The following is a 22,067-nucleotide window of genomic DNA, read 5'->3' as shown; positions in this document are numbered from 1 at the left end:
ATCTCCTATACAACACCTCCTCTGTGTGTGGACATGTAGGCTCTTAACCGGTCATCTGTGTGGTGGGCCTGACAGACACTTCACAAGGTGCCGTGGTGAGGGCTGCAGTACGGGCTCATCGCTCCCCCTTCTGGACGTCCTGAGAAGGTGGGACCCCATTCCTACCCTGGCTCACACCGTTGCAGGAACTGCACTTCACTATCCCCCGTGGTGAGTATAGTTTCTCCCAGAAGCCTAGGTTTCCCTGTGTCCCCAGTCGGGGGTTTTGATGGCAGAGCCCAGGTATCCGCTCTGTGACCCCAGACTCAGGCTTCCTGCCCCTTTGCCCACCCCGTGGCACAGCCAAGATGCTCCACTTCGTCCTGCTGTCTCCTGCTGCCCTGTCCTTCTGTCCTTCTGTCCCTCGGCCTCAGCTCCTTTTCACACTGGCAACGGGCGCCCCCCTCCTCTCTTCCCTTCAGGGGCCACACTTACACCCACAATGAGGAAATCGAGCCAGCACCAGGCATTGGTGAAGTACTTCTTGAAGCCATAGGCCACCCACTTGAGCAGCATCTCCAGCACGAAGATGTAGGTGAACATCTTGTCGGCATACTCCAGCAGGACCTTGATGGTCTTCCGCTCCTCCAGGTAGATGTCCTCGAAGGCCTGCAGACCAGGGTAGACAAGGTAGACATGATATCCTGACCCAGCCAGTCCCACTCCGCACAAGCCTTCATCTCTGACAGTATCTGCTGCCCAGGAGAGCGGGGCAGAGGGGAGCCATGTCGTGGAAGGGATTCCTGAGTGTGCCCTCTGAGCCGCGTGTGCACCATTGCTGGGTTAGGAAATGATGTTATGTGGTGTGTGGACAACAAGGCAGAATGCGTAGTGAGAATGCTTCTTCCTTCACTTTAAAGAGCAAGTCTCAGTTCAGTGCTAGTGCATTGTTAAGACCTCTCTAAAACAGCTCAAGGCCTGCTGCTAGAAACAGCACACACTTTCCCCACCCCCTCTACTCCACTGTGTTTTTACTCAATTTACTTTGGCAATTCCCTACTTTTCATAGGAAACAATATTTGTTTCCAATGACAACAGTCATTCAAAGTTGCCCTTTAAAATAAACTTATTTAAACAAACAAAAAAACAGTGAATGTTCATCTAAGGCAAAATTTTAAAGAAATGATAGTAAAGGCGGTTTGTAGATATGAAGATTAGGAAACACAGGACTAGATGAAGTCAAACCTCCTGCAATCCTCAGCATCTGGGAGTCAACATTCCTAAAATGCTAGAAGTTGTCGGTCTTTCCCCACCTCCTCACTGCTGCCTCAAGCCAAATCCCCGAGCCAACAGAGAGACTCAGATGGCCCCGCTGCCCTCTTCTAACTCCAGGCTTCTGATCTGTACCTGCCCCTCCTGAGTTACCTTCCCCTATCCAGAATGTGCTCTGAGGCTCCCAGTCTAGGCAACTGAATGCGTCACTGAGGGCCCCAGGGAGCTGCCTCCACCTGTCGCTCTGGGCCTCCCTGTCTGACTGCAGGGCCCCTGTGAGCTACAGTGATCCAGGGGGCCGGTGCTGTCAGCAGTCAGATTAGCAGACCACATAGCTAATCTGGTCCATGTAGATATGACAACAGGATAATTCAGGCCCCAAAATGGACTTTGGGAGTTGTTCAAGACAGAAAGTAGGCCTGTTTTTTTCTGAGTATAAAAATGTATGTGTCCTATAAAAAATGAAATAATACAGAAATTATAAAAAAAGAGAATAAACAACAACAAAAAAACCAAACAACCCAATCAAAAAATGGACAGAAGACCTAAATAGACATTTCTCTAAAGAATACATACAGATGGCCAACAGGCACATGAAAAGATGCTCAACACTGCTAATTATTAGAGAAATGCAAATCAAAACTACAATGAGGTACCACCTCACACTGGTCAGAGTGGCCGTCATTAAAAAGTCCACAAATAACAAATGCTGGAGAGGGTGTGGAGAAAAGGGAACGCTCATACACTGTTTGTGGGAATGTAAGTTGGCGTAGCCACTGTGGAAAATAATACAGAGGTTCCTCGGAAAACTAAAAATAGAATTACCATATGATTCAACAATCCCACTCCTGGGTGTATATCCAGACAAAACTATAATTCAAAAAGACACATGCACCCCCTGTGTTCATAGCAGCACTATTCACAATAGCTAAGACATGGAAACAACCTAAATGTCCATCAACAGAGGAATGGATAAAGAAGATGTGGTACATATGTACAATGGAATACTACTCAGCCATAAAAAAGAATGAAATCATGCCATTTGCAACAACACAGATGCAACTAGAGACTATCATACCAAGTGAAGTAAGTCAGAAAGAGAAAGACAAATATATGATATCACTTTTATGTGGAAACTGAAATATGACACAAATGAACCTATCTATGAAACAGAAACAGAATCACAGACATAGAGAACAGACTGGTGGTTGCCAAGGTGCGGGGGATGGGTTGGGAGAGGGAGGGAGTAGAAGGTTGGGGTTAGCAGACGTAGGCTTTTATATACAGAATGGATAAACAACAAGGTCCTACTGTACAGCATAGAGAATTATATTCAATATCCTATGATAAACCATGATGGAAAAGAATATAAAAAAAAGAATGTATATATATGTATAACTGAATCACTTTGCTGCACAGCAGAAATTAACAAACATTGTAAATCACTATACTTCAATTAAAAAAATTGATTAAAAAAAGAGAATAAAAGGCATCTCCCATTTTATGGCACTAAAGTAACCTCTGCTAACATTTAGGTTAACATTCTTTCAGCCCTCACTATTTGTGTGTATATATTTGAGTGCACGATTTTATAAACAGGCTAAAATATTTTGCTTTAAAATTTTTTTCCATGAAACAATCTTTTGTGAATATTTACCTACTAAGTAATGTGAATACATACAAGATCTATCATTCTTTTTAAAGGCTGTATAATATTTCATTACTTGCATATACTACTGTTAATTTAGCCATTGTTTCCAATTTATCCCTAGTAGAAACAACATTGCAATGAGCACAGTGTCTGATTATGTTGAGGATAAATTTCTAGAATTGAGGTGCCAGGTCAAAGTTATACTTTTGGTACAGATTAGGAAAAGGACCTCCAAAAAGGGACACCAATTTGAGACTCCTTCCACAGTGCATGAATGTGGCTCTTTCCCCACCACCCATACTGGTGCAGTTTCTCCTTTGTCACATTTCCCAGACTAATGAATGAAATTTGTATTTGTTACATTTTAATTTATCTTATTACTAGTGATACTGACATCATTTCCTTGGATATTTGCAGTGTTCTCTTTATAAATTGCCTGTTCATGTCCTTTACCTATTTTTTCACTTGATGGTCTGGTTTATTTGGGGACATTAACTCTTTGTTTTATATACTTTATCCTAGTTCTGTGCCTTTAAATTTTGTTTACTTTTGTTTACCGTACTGAAGTTCTACACTTTACTTTCAATTATATAATTTAATATATTTATATCATTTGTTATGATTTTCATTTAGTAAAACCTTTGGCATCATGTTAAGAAAGTCCTTGCCAGAGACTCCCTGAACAAGATGGCAGAGTAGAAGGACTTGAGCTCATCACCTCTCATGAAAACACCAAAATTACAACTAACTGCTGAACAACCATCGACAAAAAATGATGGGAAACTACCAAAAAAGATACTCTACATCCAAAGACAAAGAAGAAGCCACAACAAGATGGTAAGAGGGGCACTTTTGCGATACAGTCAAATCCCATGCATGCCAGGTGGATGACATACAAACTGGAAAATAATTAGATCGCAGAGGCTCTCCCACAGGAGTAAGAGTTCTGAATCCCACATCAGGTTCCCCCAGCCTGGGGGTCTAGCATTGGGAGGAGGAGGCCCCAGAGCATTTGGCTTTGAAGGCCAGTGGGGCTTGAGTACAGAAGCTCCACGGGACTGGAGGAAACACAGACTCCACTCTTGGAGGGTGCACACAAGGTTTCATGTGCACTGGGACCCAGGGCAAAGCAGTGACACCATAGGAGCCTGGGCCAGACCTACCAGTTGGAGTGTTTAATCTTTTTACATTTAAGGTAATTATTAATATGTATGTTCTTATTACCATTTTGTTCATTATTTTTGTTTTGTTTTTTTTAGGTCTTTTTTACCTGGGTCTTGGAGGGTATCCTGAGGAGGCAAGTGTTGCCTGTGGTTCACTGTGGGGGCAAGGACACTGGTGGCAGAGGCCCCAGGGAATGTTCATCGGCATGAGCTCTCCCAAAGGTCAACATTTTGGTACTGAGACCTGGCTCAACACAGCATCCTGCAGGCTCCAGTGCTGGGATGCCTCAGGCCGAACAACCAACGGGGTGGGAACAGAGCCCCACCCATCAGCAGACAGGCTGGCTAAAGATGTCCTGAGCTAACAGCTGCTTGACACACCCCTGCTCACCAGAGGGACAAGACTCAACTCCACCCACCAGTGGGCAGGCACCAATCCCTGACACCAGGAAGCCTGCACAAGCCCCCGGACCAACTGCACCCACCAGGGGGCAAACACTGCAAGTGAGAGGAGCTACAATCCTGAAGCCTGAGCAATGGAGACCATAAAAACAGAAAGTCAGATAAAATGAGATGGCAGAGAAATATCTTCCAGATGAAGGAACAAGATAAAACCCCAGAAGAACAAATAAGTGAAGTGGATATAGGAAATATACCTGAAAAAGAACTCAGAGTGATGAAAGTAAAGATGATCCAAGATCTTGGAAAAAGAATGGAGGCACAGACAGAAGATAAGATACAAGAAATGTTCAACAAGGAGCTAGAAGATTTAAAGAACAAAGAGATGAACAATGCAATAACGGAAATGAAAAATACACTAGAAGGAATCAATTGAAGAATAAATAAGGCAGAAGAACAAATAAGTGAGCTGGAAGACAGAATGGTAGAAATCACTGCTGTGGAACAGAATAAAGAAAAAAGAATGAAAAGAAATGAAGACAGTTTAAGAGACCTCTGGGACAACATTAAACATACCAACATTACAAGGATCTCAGAAGGAGAAGAAAGAGAGAAAGGGCCTGAGAAAATATTTGGAGGAAGCACAAAGAGTCCCATACAGGATAAACCCAAGGAGGAACACTCCAAGACACATATTAATCAAACAGACAAAAATTAAAGACAAAGAAAAAATATAAGAGTGACAAGGGAAAAGCAACAAATAACATACAAGGGAATCCCCATAAGGTTATCAGCTTATTTTTCAGGAGAAACTATGCAGGCCAGAAGGGAGTGGCATGATATGTTTAAAGTGATAAAAGGGAAAAACCTACAACCAAGAATACTCTACCTAGCAAGGCTCTCATTCAGATTCAATGGAAAAATCAAAAGCTTCACAGACAAGCAAAAGCTAAGAGAATTCAGCACCACCAAATCACCTTTACAACAAATGTTAAAGGAACTTTTCTAGGTGGAAAAGAAAAGGCCACGACTAGAAACAAGAAAATTTAAAATGGGAAGGCTCACTGGTAAAAGCAAACATGCAGTAAAGGTAGGAAATAATCCACACACAAATATGACATCAAAACCAGCAATTGTGAGAAGAGGAGAGTACAAATGCAGGATATTGGAAATGCATTTGAAATTAAGAGACCAGCAACTTAAAACAACCTTGTATATATACAGACTGATATAGCAAAACCTCATCGTAACGACAAACCAAAAATCTATAATGGATACACACACGGAAAAGAAAAAGGAATCCAAACACAACACTAAAGATAGTCATCAAATCACAAGAGGAGAGAACAAAAGAGGAAGGGAAGAAAAAAGACCTAAAAAAAACAAAACAAAAATAATGAACAAAATGGTAATAAGAACATACATATTAATAATTACCTTAAATGTAAAAAGATTAAACACTCCAACTAAAAGACACAGACTGCCTGAATGGATACAAAAACAAGACCCATATATATGCTGCCTACAAGAGACCCATTTCAGATCTAGGGACACATACAGACTGAAAGTGAGGGGACGGAAAAAGGTATTCCTTGCAAAGGGAAATCAAAAGAAAGCTGGAGTAGCAATACTCATATCAGACAAAATAGACTTTAAAATGAAGACCGTTAAAAGAGACAAAGAAGGACACACAAAAATGATCAAGGGATCAATCCAAGAAGAAGATATAACAATTGTAAGTATATATGCACCCAAAATATATACTTACAAAAAATAGGAGCACCCCAATATATAAGGCAAATACTAACAGCCATAAAAGGAAAAATCAACAGTAACAGAACAATAGTGGGGGACTTTAGCACCCTACTTTCATCAATGGACGGATCATCCAGACAGAAGATCAATAAGGAAACACAGGCCTTAAATGACACATTAGACCAGATAGACTTAACTGATATTTATAGAGCATTCCATCCAGAAGCAGCAGAATACACATTCTTCTCAAGTGTACATGGAATATTTTCCAGGATTGACCATATGCTGGGCTACAAAGTGAGCCTCCGTAAATTTAAGAAAATTGGAATCATATCAAGCATCTTTTTCAAACAAAACGCTATGAGATTAGAAATCAACTACAAGAAAAAAACTGTAAAAAACACAAACATGTGGAGGTTAAACAATATGCTACTAAACAACCAAAGGATCACTGGAGAAATCAAGGAGGACATCAAAAAATACCTAGAGACAAATGAAAATGAAAGTACAATGACCCAAAGCCTATGGGACATGGCAAAATCAGTTCTAAGAGGGAAGTTTATAGCAATACAATCTTACCTCAGGAAACAAGAAAAATCACAAATAAACAACCTAATCTTACACCTAAAGCAACTACAGAAGAACAAACAAAACCCAAAGTTAGTAGAAGGAAAGAAATCATAAAGATCAGAACAGAAATAAAATAGAAACAAAGAAAACAGTAGAAAAGATCAATGAAACTAAAAGCTGATTCTTTGAAAAGATAAACAAAATTGATAAACCTTTAGCCAGGTTTCATCAAGGGAAAAAAAGAGAGAGGACTCAAATCAATAAAATTGGGAATGAAAAAAAAAGAGAAGTTACAGTGGACACCACAGAAATACAAAGGATCATAAGAGACTACTACAAGCAACTATATGGCAATAAAATGGACAACCTGGAAAAAGTGGACAAATTCTTAGAAAGGTACAATCTTCCAAGACTGAACCAGGAAGAAATAGAAAATGTGAACAGACCAATCACAAGTAATGAAATTGGGGCTTCCCTGGTGGTGCAGTGGTTGAGAGTCCGCCTGCCGATGCAGGGGACACGGGTTTGTGCCCCAGTCCAGGAGGATCCCACATGCCGCGGAGCGGCTGGGCCCGTGAGCCATGGCCGCTGAGCCTGCGTGTCCGGAGCCTGTGCTCCGCAGCGGGAGAGGCCACAGCAGTGAGGGGCCCACGTACTGCAAAAAAAAAAAAAAAAAAAAAAAAAAAAAACTTCCAACAAACAAAAGTCCAGGACCAGATGGCTTCACAGGTGAATTCTATCAAACATTTATAGAATAATTAACACCTATCCTGCTGAGACTACCTCAAACAATTGCAGAGGATAACACTCCCCAACTCATTCTATGAGGACACCATTACCCTGATACCAAAAACATATAAAGATACCACAAAAAAAGAAAATTACAGGCCAATATCACTGACAAGCATAGATACAAAAATCCTCAACAAAATACTAGCAAAGCAAATCCAACAATATATTAAAAGGATCATACCCCATGATCAAGTGGGATTTATCCCAGGGATGCAAGGATTTTTCAATATCCACAAATCAATCAGTGCGATACACCACATCAACAAATTGAAGAATAAAAACCGTATGATCATCTCAACAGATGCAGAAAACACTTTTGACAAAATTCAACACCCATTTATGATAAAAACTCTCCAGAACATGGGCATAGAGGGAACCTACTCAACATAATAAAGTACATATATGACAAGCCCACAGCTAACATCATACTCAGTGCTGAAAAGCTGAAACATTCCCTCTAAGATCAGGAACGAGGCAAGGATGTCCACTCTTGCCACTTTTATTCAACATAGTTTTGGAAGTCCTAGATACAGCAATCAGAGAAGAAAAAGAAATAAAAGGAAATCAAAGTGGAAAAGGAGAAGTAAAACTGTTACTGTTTGCAGATGACATGATACTATACATAGAAAATCCTAAAAATGCTACCAGAAAAGTACTAGAGCTCACCAGTGAATTTGGTAAAGTTGCAGGATATAAAATTAATATGCAGAAATCGGTTGCATTTCTATACACCAACAATGAAAGATCAGAAAGAGAAATTAAGGAAACAATCCCCTTTACTATCGTCTCAAAAAGAATAAAATACCTAAGAATAAACCTACCTAAGGAGGCAAAAGACCTGTACTCCAAAAACTATAAGACACTGATGAAAGAAATCGAAGATGAAACAAACAGTTGGAAAGATATACCATGTCCTTGGATTGGAAGAATCAATATTGTCAAAATGACCATACCACCCAAGGTAATCTACAGATTTAATGTAATCCTTATGAAATTACCAATGTTATTTATTGAAGAACTAGAAAATTTTTAAAAAATTTGTATAGAAACACAAAAGATGCTGAATAGCCAAAGCAATCTTGAGAAATAAAAACGGAGCTGGAGGAATCAGACTCCCTGACTTCAGACTATACTACAAAGCTACAGTAATCAAAACAGTATGGTACTGGCACACACACAAAAATATAGATCAATGGAACAGGATAGAAAGCCCAGAAATAAGCCCGCCTGCAGTCAATTAATCTAAGACAAAGGAGGCAATACTATACAATGGAGAAAAGACAGTCTCTTCAATAAGTGGTGATGGGAAAACTGGACAGCTACATGTAAAAGAATGAAATTATAACATTCTCTAACAAACACCATACACAAAAGTAAACTCAAAGTGGATTAAAGACCTAAATGTTAGACCAGATACTATAAACTCTTAAAAGAAAACATAGGCAGAACACTCGTTGACATAAATTGCAACAATATCTTTCTGGATCCACCTTCTAGAGTAATGAAAATAAAAACAAACAAATGGAACCTAATTATACTCAAAAGCTTTTGCACAGCAAAGGAAACCATAAACAAAACAAAAAAGGTAACCCACAAAATGGGAGAAAATATTTGCAAACAAAGTGACCAATAATGGATTAATCTCTAAAATACACAAACAGCTCATGCAGCTCAGTATCAAAAAAATAAACTCCCCAATCAAAAATGGGCAGAAGATCTAAATAGACACTTTTCCAAAGAAGACATACAGATGGCAAAATGCACATGAAAGGATGCTCAACATTACTAAATATTAGGAAATGCAAATCAAAACCACAATGAGGTATCACCTCACACCAGTCAGAATGGCCATCATCAAAATGTCTACGAACGGTAAGTACTGGAGAGGGTGTGGAGCAAAGGGAACCCCCCCTACATTGTTGGTGGGAATGTAAATTGGTACAACCACTATGGAGAACAGTATGGAGGTTCCTTAAAAAGTAAAAATAGAACTACCATATGATCCAGCAATCCCACTCCTGGGCATATATCTGGAGAAAACCATAATTCAAAAGGATGCATGCACCCCAGTGTTCATTGCAGCACTATTTACAACAGCCAACACATGGAAGCAACCTAAATGTCCATCGACAGAGGAATGAATAAAGAAGATGTGATACATATATACAATGGAATATTACTCAGCCATAAAAAAGAATGAAATAATGCCATTGCAGCAACATGGATGGACCTGGAGATTATCATAGTGAGTGAAATCAGACAGAGAAAGACAAATATCATATGATATCACTTATATGTGGAATCTAAAAAAAATGATATAAATGAACATATTTACAAAATAGAAACAGACTCACAGACATGAAAAAACAAACTTATGGTTGCCAAAGGGGAAAGGTTGTGGGGGGGAGGGATAAATTAGGAGTTTGGGATTGATATATACACACTACTATATATAAAATAGATAATCAACAAGGGCCTATTGTATAGCACAGGGAACTCTACTCAATATTCTGTAATAACCTATATGGGAAAAGAATCTGAAGAAGAATAGATATATGTATATTTATAACTGAATCACTTTGCTGTACATCTGAAATGAACACAACATTGTAAATCAACTATACTCCAATGTAGCATAAAAATTTAATTAAAAAAAGACTATAGGGACTTCCCTGGTGGTCCAGTGGGTAAGACTCTGTGCTCCCAACGCAGGGGGCCTGGGTTGGATCCCTGGTCCAGGAACTAGATCCTGAATGCATATCATAACTAAGAGTCTGCATGTTGCAACTAAGAGTCCATGTGCTGCATCTGAGAAGTCTGCGTGCTGCAACCAAAGATCCCGCATGCCACAACAAAGATCCTGCGTGCCACACCTAAGATCCGGTGCAGCAAAAAATAAAGAATGAATGAATGAATAAATAAATAAAAATTTTTAATGTATAAAAAAATACTACAAAAAAATTTTAAATGAGGTACATATGAAAAAAAATGAAAAGAAAAAAGCAAAAAGAAAGCACTTGCCTATTCCAAGGATAGAAAAAAAATGACGTTCCTTTTCCTTTTCCTTTTTTCCTTCCTTCCTTCCTTCTTTCCTTCCTTCCTCCCTCCCTCCCTTCCTTCCTTCCTTTCTCATCTCATTGTTTTATATTACAATTTTTTAAATCTAATATATTTTGGTTGGAGCAAATATATATTTTAATTTTTTTTTCAGAGTGACTAGTCAAGTGTCCTAACACTTTATTAAAGAATCCACACAGTAGAAGTCAACACTATCATCTACCACATTTCTATATTTGCTTAAATGTATTTCCAACCTCGGTGTGGTTCTACTACTGTCTTGGTCTATTTCTGAATTAGTGTCATATGAATTTTCCTGGCCATTTTTCATAGTATTTAAGACAAACTTAAGCAATGTTTTGTCAAATTCCCTTTAAAATGTTAGAAATTTATTACTGCCTTGAGTTTAATAACTCATTAGCTTTAGGAACTAATACAGTCTTTCTGCCCAAGACGAGAGTATATTTATAGTATGTTTATCCGTTTGTCTTCTTTTACACTCTCCTTAGGCAAGTTTAATAGTTTTCTTCATGTACCTCTTATACATTCCATGTTATATTCATTCCCAATTATTTTATGGCTACAATGCCTGGCATGTAAGGACTATTGGAGAAATGTTACTTGTGACTAAGTGGTTTCTGTTAGTATAAAACAACAGCAACAATTATTTGTATATTTGTTTTATAACTGGTCATATAATATTTTTAATAGTTTTTAAAATTTTTCTAAGCAATCACTATCTACAAGTAATGATATATTTCTATTATTTTAAACTCATTTTATACTTGAATATATTAACTTAAATTCTTCTGTTTTTCTGATTTTTATACTGTATGTTTAATTTTCTTGATTAATTGCACTGGCTAGTACTTCAAGATTATTATTAAATAATGAAAAACAGCTAAAAGGTAGTTAAATCATCCTTTTCTTATTCCTGACTTTAATAAAAATGTTTCTAGTGCTTTACTACTAATGATGATGGAAAAAGTTAACTTGAAAGTAAGTTTTTCATTAAGTAAAGGAAATATGTTTTATTTCTATTCTTACCAAAGTTTTAAAAATCAGGCATTCATTGAGACAATTATATGGTTTTTCTTTGTCTGACTCATATAAATAGATTTCCTAGTAGGGCATCGTTCTGACTCTTTAGGATATACCTAGCTATGACTCATTTAGTCTTTCAAATATTTTACTGGATCCTATTTGCATGTATTTTAAGAATTTTGTATCACTATTCACTAGTATAGAGTATGAAAACTGGTCTGTGGTTTTACTTCTGGTATACTTAAGGTTTTAAAAATCAGCACTATTTAGCTTTCATAAAAAGAATTTGTAGGTTTTCCATCTGTTTTCATACCCTAGAAGATTTTAAATAGGATTGAAATTATTTTCTTCCTTGAAAATATGAAAGAATCCACTCTTGGAGATGTAAGAGATTAGACCTAGTGGTTTATTTAATTGTTTTAATTTTTGAAGGAATCAGCTTTGGAAATTTTATCAGATTTACTATTTATTTTCTAATTCATTAATTTGTGTTTTTATTTTATTAATTATTCCCTTTATTTAAAAATTTTTTTTTACATTTGTTTATTTATTTATTTATTTTTGGCTGTGTTGGGTCTTCATTGCTGCACGAGGGGTTTTCTCTAGTTGCGGTAAGCTGGGGGCTACTCTTGTGGTGTGCAGGCCTCTCACTGTGGTGGCTTCTCTGTTGCTGAGCACAGGCTCTAGGCACGTGGGCTTCAGTAGTTGTGGCACATGGGCTCAGTAGTTGTGGCTCGGGGGTTCTAGAGCACAGGCTCAGTAGTTGTGGTGCACGGGCTTCGTTGCTCCATGGCATGTGGGATCTTCCTGGACCAGGGCTCGAACCCGTGTCCCTTGCATTGGCAGGCAGTTTCTTAACCACTGCGCCACCAGGGAAGTCCCTCCTTTGCTTTCTTTAAGATTAATTTGTTGTTGTATTTCTAATTTCTTGAGTTAATGAATTTATTCTTTCTATTTAATAATGAAAATGGTTAAGTCTATTAATTTTACTCATTACAGCTTTGGCTGCATCCCACATGCAGTATTACTGATACTGTTATTTTCTAGTTTCTTTCCCCCTCTCCCAAGTCGAAGTTTTTTCTATACCTCTATTTTTCCGTTCTTATTTTTCTAGATTTCATGTGGACAAAACTGGTTGAACTGTAATCTTTGATTTATGACACACTGTCATCTTTAGTCCATGAATAGTCTCTATTTATTTGCTTACTTATTAATATAATGAACACCCATGAACCCACCATGAAACTATTTTCTGTTTGATCCAAAGTTTAAGAATAACTTTTACATTTTTAAGGGTTTGTTTTTAATCTTTCTATTTTTGCTACACTTAGCAGTCTTCTTATCTGTAAAACAGTGCCTATTTCACAGGGTTATTATGAGAATTAAATGTATTAATGTTTGTAAAATGTTACAATAGGGCCTGGCACATAGTCAGTGCTATTTAAGTGTTAGCTATTATTTTTATTATGTTAGGTCAAATTTATTAACTATACATATTTTTTACATATCTCATTGTCTTGTTCTTTCTACTGGATTTGTCAAGCACTAATAGAAGTGTGGTAAAATCTCACTGTACTACTGCACTGTTGCCACTTTTTTTCTGATTTTGCTTTGTATAAGTGCTATGAAATCCCAAGCAATATTCATAATAGTTGTATTTTTATTATAGGTTGGACCCTCTTTGTTTTATCTCAATTTTTACCTTGAATTCAACCTTGTTTAACATTAACAAACAAAAACACTCTGATTTTTGTTGTCATTGTTTGCATTTGTCTGCTATATCTTATTTCCTTTTACTATTTCTGAGTCACAGTGTTTCAGATCTGTCATTTGAGAACACATAGCTGAAGATTTTTTTTCTTCAGTCCATTTAGAGTCCTTTTCTTTTAAAAGATGAATTTTATCCAGTTACATTTATTATTAAAACACATGCTTGATCTTGCCTTTGCCATATTGTTTCCTGATTTAATGCTTCCTTGTTCCTTTTTTCCCCCTATCTTTTGCTGTAAAATCTCTGTGTCCTTAAAAATTTTTTCCCTTCAGCAATTTCAAAGTGATACATACTCTGCTTTCTGTTAAACAAGTTTATAACTTTAAATATGTTTTTTTTTTTTTTTTTTACAGTGCTTGGCTCTCTACCCTGATGAGATTCACCATTCGCTTGCCAAAACTCCTCCTCACTTATGCTAGGCTGAGCTTTTCCTCCACAGCCCAGACTAAATGGCTCTGGCTGCCCTTGTTTGTGGCTGTTTAAAAACAAAACTCGTTAACATATTGTCAAATCCTCCTTCTCTGAAGCCTACAGAGATTTGGCTCTAGCTGCTGATGGTAAAACAGCATGTAGCCTGCGAGCCATGGCTCCAGGCCCACTCTGGAACAGGGGCAGGGCAGTACAGGGTGGGATGGGAGGCCCAGAGGTTTAGAAGTGATAGCTGCAATGTCTCCCCATGGCCTGCCCCGACAGGAGGCAGCATGTGCTGGAGGCAAACAGCCTGGGATCAGAGCGGCCCCCTCCCTCTCTATAGTCTAAAGCATTCCTTGTTAGTTGCTCACCCATGGGGTTCTAAACTCCTCAACAATATCAGGTGCTTGCTCCCTCTGGGCTAGGAAAGTTTCTGTTTGTTCTGATCACCCTTCTCTCTGCCCACCAGCACCTTTCACAACCCTCTCCAGGGCTGTTCCATCTCCTAGAAGGGCTCTGAGAGATGAATAAGGTACTTGGGAACCAGATAGGGCATCCCTGGAGTGCCTCACTGCTCCTCCCGGCCTCACCAAACCTCCCTATTTTCCATAGTCCAGTTCCATCTGCTTCCTCCAGGAAGTCCTCCTGATTGCTCCAGTTCCCCCTGACCTCCCATCACCCTGAGTCATCTACTCCATTCTTACTCAACTCTCTCGAACTGATATCTGACTATCTCAAACCTGCTGAATCTGATTTCTCCAACTAGACTGGGAGCCCCTGAGGCCAGAGCCAGAGTCTCTTCCTCCTATTGCTCCTCCACGGCTCACAGGACCACTAGATACAAGGAGAGCTTAGTAAAGATCTATTGAACAAATGGAAAGTCAAGACAAAGGACTCGGAATCTGACTCTCTTGGCTCAAATGCCACATCTGCTGCTTGTAAGTGGTGGGGCTTTGGGTGAGTTACTTAATGTTTCTACAAAGGGTTGCTATGGGGATTAAATGTGATAATGCGTGAACTACATAGCTTGGCCTCTAGCCCTAGAAGACATGGAATGAGTGGAGCTACCACTGTAATATCAGCCTGCATTGTTAATTGCATTGAACCAGTCTGATGGAGTGTCTGACGCTGTGTGCAGGTGGGTGTGTCACCAGGGCTTGGGTGTAGGTGACTGGTGACCTGCGACCTATGCCAGCTGTGCACTGTGATCTGGGCAAATCACTTCCCTTTGTGGAACAAGGAGGCCTGGAGAGACGACCTCTGTGAGCCCTTTCTGCTCTGACCTCCATATGTGCTGTGCGCGTTGACAGTTTATGAGTTGGTCCTGATCTGAGGCCCTGGGGGAATGCATTTTCAACAGAGGCTCCGCCCCAGTTTCTGACCTGGTTTTCCAGCTGGAGATCTCCTTTCTCTACCTCCCCTCCTCCTCCATACCTCCCTGCCCAATCCCCAGGAGGGTACCAGCGCTCCACTGCTGAGCAGGATCATGAAGATGATGAACGTCTCGAACCAGCTGTGCTCCACAATGCGGTAGCAGGTCTTGCGCAGCCTCCACCAGACCTTCCCTGGGGCCTGCGTGGTGTCCACGGTGCAGCAGGGACAGCGCTGGACACAGCCTTTGGGGGAGGGAGAGGAGTCAGACCCAGTCCAGGGCCTGCAAATGCCCACATCTGATGGCAGAAAGTTGAATGGTTGAAAGAATGACTGAAAGAGGTTACAATGATGGGTAATGAACTGGGTAACATGGTGGGTGGGGCCATGGCAGGGGGTGGGTGGCAGGGAGGGGTGACTTTGAGTGCCGCCCTCAGGAGCCCACACTCAGCAGGTACCCTGTGGATAAGCTGGATGGACTAGGCAACCAGTAAGTAGATGAAGGGCCTGGCAGTTCTGGGCAGGGGCAAGGCTGGGGTTGGGATGAGCTCCAGCTTGCCCTGTGCTCATCTAGGAAACTCTCCCCCTGGGGGAATGTACCAGAACCCCCTGGGGTGCTGTGTCCCTGGTCTTTCTCCATGTTTGCAGTTTCTGAGCCTTAGGAAGGGCAGACTCCTCACTGATAGCCCCAAATGATGTGCCACATGGAGGGCAAACCCTCATCTTATCCCCAGCGGCCCTCCGAATATACCATGGATTCATAAAAGCTCTAGATGCCAATCACCAGCACAGCCACATGCCACACCCACCTTGAATATTTACAGAGGGCCTATTATATGCCAGGTGCCGTGCCAGGGCCTGAGGGAACAGGGGGAATTAGATCCAGTCCTTGCCGCTGTGGAGACACCTGGTCATGCTACCGTCCCACACACGCAGCCGACCCACAGCGGCCCAGCCCAGCACGTCACGGGCACACTTGCCATGACTCATGTCACAGGCAGGTGGAGGGGCCCCCAGGGTCTCGAAGAATGGGGGAAAATTGGCAGGCACCCAGGTCAGAGTGGGGTGCGACATGGCCCTCTACCCCCAGGAGCTGCAGGCCCTCCTGCCCCGGTGGGCAGGGCTGAGGCTGGGCCAGAGGCCCATCCAGGGCAGTACCTTTAGTGAAGCAGTCCTCTGGATCCTTGACGTCCTCTCCGAGGTCGGGGATCTGCTCCAGGAGGTCAACAGTGTTGGTCATGTCTGCTGTGCTCCCCTCAGAGTAACTGTTCTCATGTGTCTGTGGGCAGGACCGTGGGGTAGGGTGGGTGAGGGCATGAGTGTGGGCTGTGTAGCAGCCTCCAGCCTCAGGCCCAGAGTCTGCGGGAGCCTGGGGCTCCCAGAGTGGAGGCGCCCAGACTATCCTCCATTGCACACCTGGGGAATCTGAGCCCGGGTGGATGGGAACCTCCCATGAAGGTCACCTAGCCTGGACCTTAGGGCTCCTGAGTTTGTGATTCTGGTCTACTGGTGTCTAGGGCAGGGTACAGGGGGTCGGGGAAGGGTTCTGGGAAAACCCTGGGAATGGGGAAGGCATCCAGGTGGAAGTACAACAGACATGGGGTGCAACAGGGACACACACTGGGACACGGACACAGAGTGTCAGCTCGGCACACACAGAGGAAACAGGCATGCCACACCCAGAACAGAGTCAGAGCCAGGATCATGGGCACACACAGGTACCAGGTCAGACATGCAAAGGACAGGCCAGCAACCCAGCCAACATTTCTCACTCAATTCATGTGGGTGCTGGTGTGATGCACAGAGCCTGGAACAAGAGTGAGAAGGTGCTGGAAGCTTTCCTGCCCGGCTGTGCAGGGTTCTGCTGCCCTGATCCCACATAACTTGATTATAGAGAGGTGTGTGCAGGTGCCCTTATGAGTGTCTGTGTGTGTCACATGTGGGGTGCCAGTGTATAGGGGTATTGTAGTTCTGTCCACTTCCCCTCTTTGGGCCAGTGCACCCACCTCCAGCTGCCATGAATACTGTTTAGCCAGCCCCTTCTCCAGAAAAGTGTCTTTAGCCAGGGACCTGCAATCCCTGGAAATGGCTTGGTGGTTACATCGAAGCCAGGGGTGGCTGACGCCTAGTGACTGACTGATATGGAGGACACCAAGCTGAGGCTGGAATCCAGCCATCATGCCATCTGGAGCTGCTTCTTTTGCCTCATCCTGCTTCTCTCACTTCCTTATGGGTCTCTCCTGAGGGCACTCCCTCAACGAAACATCAGCACAGGAAGCCAGGCTCCAGCTCTGCTTCTAGGAGCCCACCTTAATGATAAGTATGGTGGGGAAGGGGGTTCTGTAAAGGAAGGGCAGCCTTCATTTGCTTCAGATCACGTCTACATTCCCCAGCGCAACTGGCCAGCCTCATGCCACTCAAGCTCCACTCCACTTAGGGGCGAGCTGGTTTGAGTTCTTGGGCAGCCTCTGCTCTCAAAGTTGCCTTCTTTTCCCTTCCTTCCACTACTCACTCCACCTCCACCGCTGTCTCAAAGTCCTCTTTAACCTTGAGGTTTGCGATAAGGAAGGGCTGGACCCTGGTGAGAATGCAGAGAGTGCTCCTGGGTGCAGGGTGGTCTCCCGTGGCTTTGAGGGTCATGTCCTTCTCCCAGCTTCGTTGAGCGGCACTGAGCTGGGAGAGGCACAGTCAGAGGTCTTCATGCAGCTTTTCTTTTCAGACACTGGAGCTGTCACGTGGGAGGACAAGTTCTCAGAATCCCGCTGCAGATGGGATGAGGTGTCCTTCGCCCAGGAAAGCCCCAGCCCACCTCATTCTCCCTCGTTCCCACCGTGACCTGATTTGAAGAGGTGATGAAGTTACAAAACTCGTTCAAAGGTCAACGTTCTAGTACAGGAGCCTCTTCTGTCCGTGACCTTCTGCTCCTCCTATGTCTTCCTGTTCCCACAAGCCTTGGTGTGTCAGACTCTCCAGGGGGAGAAGTGTGACCTGTACAGTCAGGATGATGATTCCACCAGGCCCTCGTGCTTACAAACTGGCCATGATCACAAAGCCTCCAATGGGCCCATCTCACGTAAGCAACAAGGCAAAGGAGAAATATCCTGTTGGAGCAAGTCACAGCTGCCGGGATGAGGACCGAGGTCAGGCAGCAGTTCAAGGGCCCCTGAGTGCTGTCTCTGAACATATGACCTCCATCTTCTTTGGTGCTTGGCAGAGCCGAGGTGGGGTGTAGTCAGCTGTGCCACAGTCCAGTTAGCTCAGGGGTTGCAAACTCAAATGTTTACAGGGCCAGGTAGGTGATGGAATGAGGGCAGGCAGGTGGGAACTGGCAAACCGGAGCGCTCCAGCCGGTGTCAAGGAGGCGGCGGTTACCACTCGTCTCCAGCAGGGCGGCTCTTCTTGCAACTTTTGTTTTTCAAGAGAAATCAGAAATGCAGATGTTTTTACACAAAAGCTTCTGGGTTTTAAATGTTGGTAGCAAATTCAAATTAAAACCCTTTTGTGTCCCAAAGCCCTCCAGCAGGCCTTGTGTTTGCTGCCTCTGCTTTTCTCCAGGTGAGAAGCAGCTGGTGGCTTGTGTGCCAAGAACTTGTTCTCAGAGCTCCCACAGCCCCCTGGGATGGGCTGATTCACAGGACAAACATGTGCCGACAGGACCAAAGCACAGGAACCGAGTGAGGAGGGGGTGAACAAGCAGAAGTTTGGGGTTAGTCCTGCATCGTGGTCCTGAGGGGCTGCTTCCAGAAATTCCCCATGGCTCTGGTCCCCAAGCCGTGTCTCCCCTAACAGGACAGGGCTGCCCATGCCCCGCTCCACAGACGGGTCTCCCACACTGGCTGTGACGGTGGCTGTGGTTCCCAGCAGCAAATGCAGGCCTGTGCCCAGGGACTCTCACGGCCTCTAGTCCCAGCAGCAGTGCCCCACCGGCTTCAGGGACAAAGGTGTGCATTACCTCACTGCACCCTGGGGCTGGGGCCTCTGTTCTCTGCTGCTGCCGCAAGTCTGCCTGAGCTGCACTGGCCTCGGCCCCAGAGGAGGTGGTCTCTGACACCTGGCTCCAGGACCTGGGCTCCGGGAGGGCCTCTGGGCTGCCAGACATAGGCTGGGATTCCTGCTGAAGAGACCCCCCCAGCCCATGAGCTACCAGGTCGGAGTATTTCTAGGACCCTGGCTCTGCTTCAGGCCCTGCCCATGCAGCGGGGCACTGCCTCCTGCCCTCTTCATGAGGTCTCATCTCACTGAAGACCCCTCCCTCGGCCGTCCTGAGGCTGAAGGAGGCTCCTGATAGGTTCGGGCAAAGGGCCTAAGGCTAGACAAATCTCCCTCTCCTCCCACTCCTTGAAGGGTACAGCTGGGCTATGATGCCCAGCTCCCAGATGCTGGCAACTCTACTTAGGAAGGACATGCTGACTTTTCCCAGGAGTTCCCATGGCACCCCAGCTTGCTTGCGTGCCCGCACGTGTGAGCACGCGCGCACACGCACATGCACGCGCGCACACACACACATACACACACACACACACACTGGCCCCAGGGAGCCAGGGCCAAAAGGCTCAAGAGAAGGAAAGGAGGAGGAAAAGGAGAGGCAGGCGGAATTCCACTCCTATGCTGGGAACGTCCTGGAGCTAATTGGAAGCTGTGGTCCTGGCAACGCCAACGCTCCCCCTCCCCCAACCGACACTGTGGCTGTCCTGCAGCCCGACTGAAAGGGCAGAAGCTGGCCTCTGGGACCACAGGGAGGCAGGAGGATGTGGAATCAAGCCTGGAGCCTCAGATCAAATTCCATGCAAGGGAACAGCTGCTCTTCTCAGCCAGACCCACCCAGTGCAGGCCCTGAGGAAGCGGCCAGGATGGGCCCAACGAAACAGAGAGAACCAGTCCTCGCTGTTTGACCTGAGACCTATAGGGAGAAGCCATCTAAGCCTAGCTCAGGCCATGAGAAAACTGAGGGAGCTGGGGTGGCGGTGAGGGGTACCATTCCGTTTGTCCAGACTCTAGTCCTAAGTGTTAAAAATAACAGGTTGGGAGATAAGATAGTGCTGTCTCTGACACCTGCCATCTTAGGGATGCTTATTTTTAAATCTCAGAATTAGCCCTGGGCCTGGGAGGAGGGGAAGGGGCAGTGGGGAGGTCTGGAGGCCACATTCCTCCCTCACCAAGACATTCCACCTTGTTAGTCCTGGAGGTGACAAGGTCAGGGCAGGGTCTGGGGGCCAGGTGTCCTAGCTCTGTCCTAGACGCATGAGGAACTCCTAGCAAGTCTCTCTCTTCTCTCTCTTGCTGTGCTTCAGTTTCCCTTTCTGTACAATTAGCTGCCCGTGACCAGCCAGGGGATGAATGATGGACAGCAGTCCCTCCCAAGATGCCCTCCTGGGCTGGGCTGGGCTGGGCTGGGGAGAGAGGGTTGAGAGCTGGTTTCAGCACGCCTCCATGAGGCTGGTTTTTGGGGGATGGCCTGTCTTCTCCCTCCAGGCCACACCTGCTGGGGCAGATGCTCTGAGTGAGGCTGGGTCCCCTGGACAGTAGGTGCTGCACACACGGTGCGGGGCTGGGATGTGGGATGGGGCTCACCTGCTTGCTGGACTCTTCCTCTGTGCTCAGGCTGTTCTCCTCATCCTCCTCTTGGTCATCCGTGTCTGACTCGGCCACGGCGATGGGCACACACACGGGCTCCGGATCCCCGGGTGTGCCCTGGCCTGGCCGTTGGCCTTCCTCAAACCGTGTCTCCTTGCGGGCTGGCAGCGCCTTCTCTGTCTCTGAGGGTGGTGGGGGGCTGGAGGTGGTGATGCAGCCGGGCAGCTGGCCCTGGGTGGCGAGGGCTGCAGGCTTCTGAGCCCGCCGCTGCAGAAGCCCACAGCAGAAGTCCCAGGTGGTCCGCTTGAGGAAGCGCAGGCCCCGCTGGATGCGGGCCAGGGCCAGCTGGAGGTTGTTCATCTCCCCGTCCTCGTCAGGGGCTGTGAGGTTGTCTGCACTGAAGGAGCTGAGCAGCAAAGCCAGGAAGAGGTTCAGGACCTGTGGAGATAATGCCGTGCCCTGCGTGCTCAGCCTCGGGGCTATGATGAGCACTGCCAGAGGCAGACAGCTCGAGGCTTAAGCCCTGGGCCCTAGGCTCTCATCCTAACCCCCCATACTCCTGAATATAGAGAGTTTGGCTATAAAAGGAAAGACAAATTCTCATCCTGAGGTAGGCGATAGGCCCAGGCTGAGCAGCTGCAGCTGGTCTCCTGCTGATGCTTCAGTTGGGATACCAGCGGGAGCATTGGGCCATGATTGGGTGTGTTCTCATGGATTTCCTGGCCTGACACATGCTCAGAGAAGGTCCTCAGTCTAGGGGAAGGACAAAAGGAGGGAGAAGACGCAAGCTGGAATCCATCTTGGCTGAGAGATGCGTGCCCACACCAGGACCAGATCTGAAGAGAATTGGCCAGAAAAAAAATCCGGAAAACTGGCCCTATTGAAGCAACCTAAGCCCCTCCCTCTGAGCTTGCCTGTGTGCTCTTCCACACATACTTTGTTTTTTCCACACTTACTTTGTTTCTTCCACAGATATTTTGTTTTTTCCACATGTACTTTGCTTCTAATAAACGCTTTTATCTTTTTCACAATCTTGGTCTCTTTGCAGAATTCTTTCTTCAAAGAAGAACTGAGGTCCTCCTTCCAGCGTTTCACTGCCAGAATCAATCCCTCCTCCCAAGGACTCAGATACAGTCTGAATTGAGGGCGTTCAAACCCAGGTTTCTTGGGTGTTGGCCCAGGTTCAATGGGAGAACTATGGGTTCATCTGATGTCAAAGCCTGCAGATGGGGCCTTGCTGTCTTGGGGGTAATGGGGG

General features: G+C 44.5%; 1 protein-coding gene across 1 annotated transcript in view; it reads right to left on the bottom strand.

Annotated features, from left to right (window-relative positions):
• The window catches only part of SCN5A (sodium voltage-gated channel alpha subunit 5), a 102,179-nt gene that overhangs the window by 17,758 nt on the left and 62,354 nt on the right, over nt 1–22,067 (bottom strand). Inside the window, exons 17-21 of the mRNA XM_079933139.1 lie at nt 20,807–21,247; nt 19,188–19,349; nt 16,394–16,514; nt 15,326–15,480; nt 475–648 (exon numbers count right to left, since the gene is read on the bottom strand). Of these exons, the coding sequence (XP_079789265.1) occupies nt 475–648; nt 15,326–15,480; nt 16,394–16,514; nt 19,188–19,349; nt 20,807–21,247 (1,053 nt within the window). The remainder of the gene's footprint in view (nt 1–474; nt 649–15,325; nt 15,481–16,393; nt 16,515–19,187; nt 19,350–20,806; nt 21,248–22,067) is intronic.

Source organism: Stenella coeruleoalba (assembly GCF_951394435.1).
Source record: "Stenella coeruleoalba genome assembly, chromosome: 10".
NCBI classification, from domain to species: Eukaryota; Metazoa; Chordata; class Mammalia; order Artiodactyla; family Delphinidae; genus Stenella; species Stenella coeruleoalba.
The sequence above is the reverse complement of the archived record's forward strand: the minus strand, read 5'-3'. Positions and strand labels throughout refer to the sequence as shown.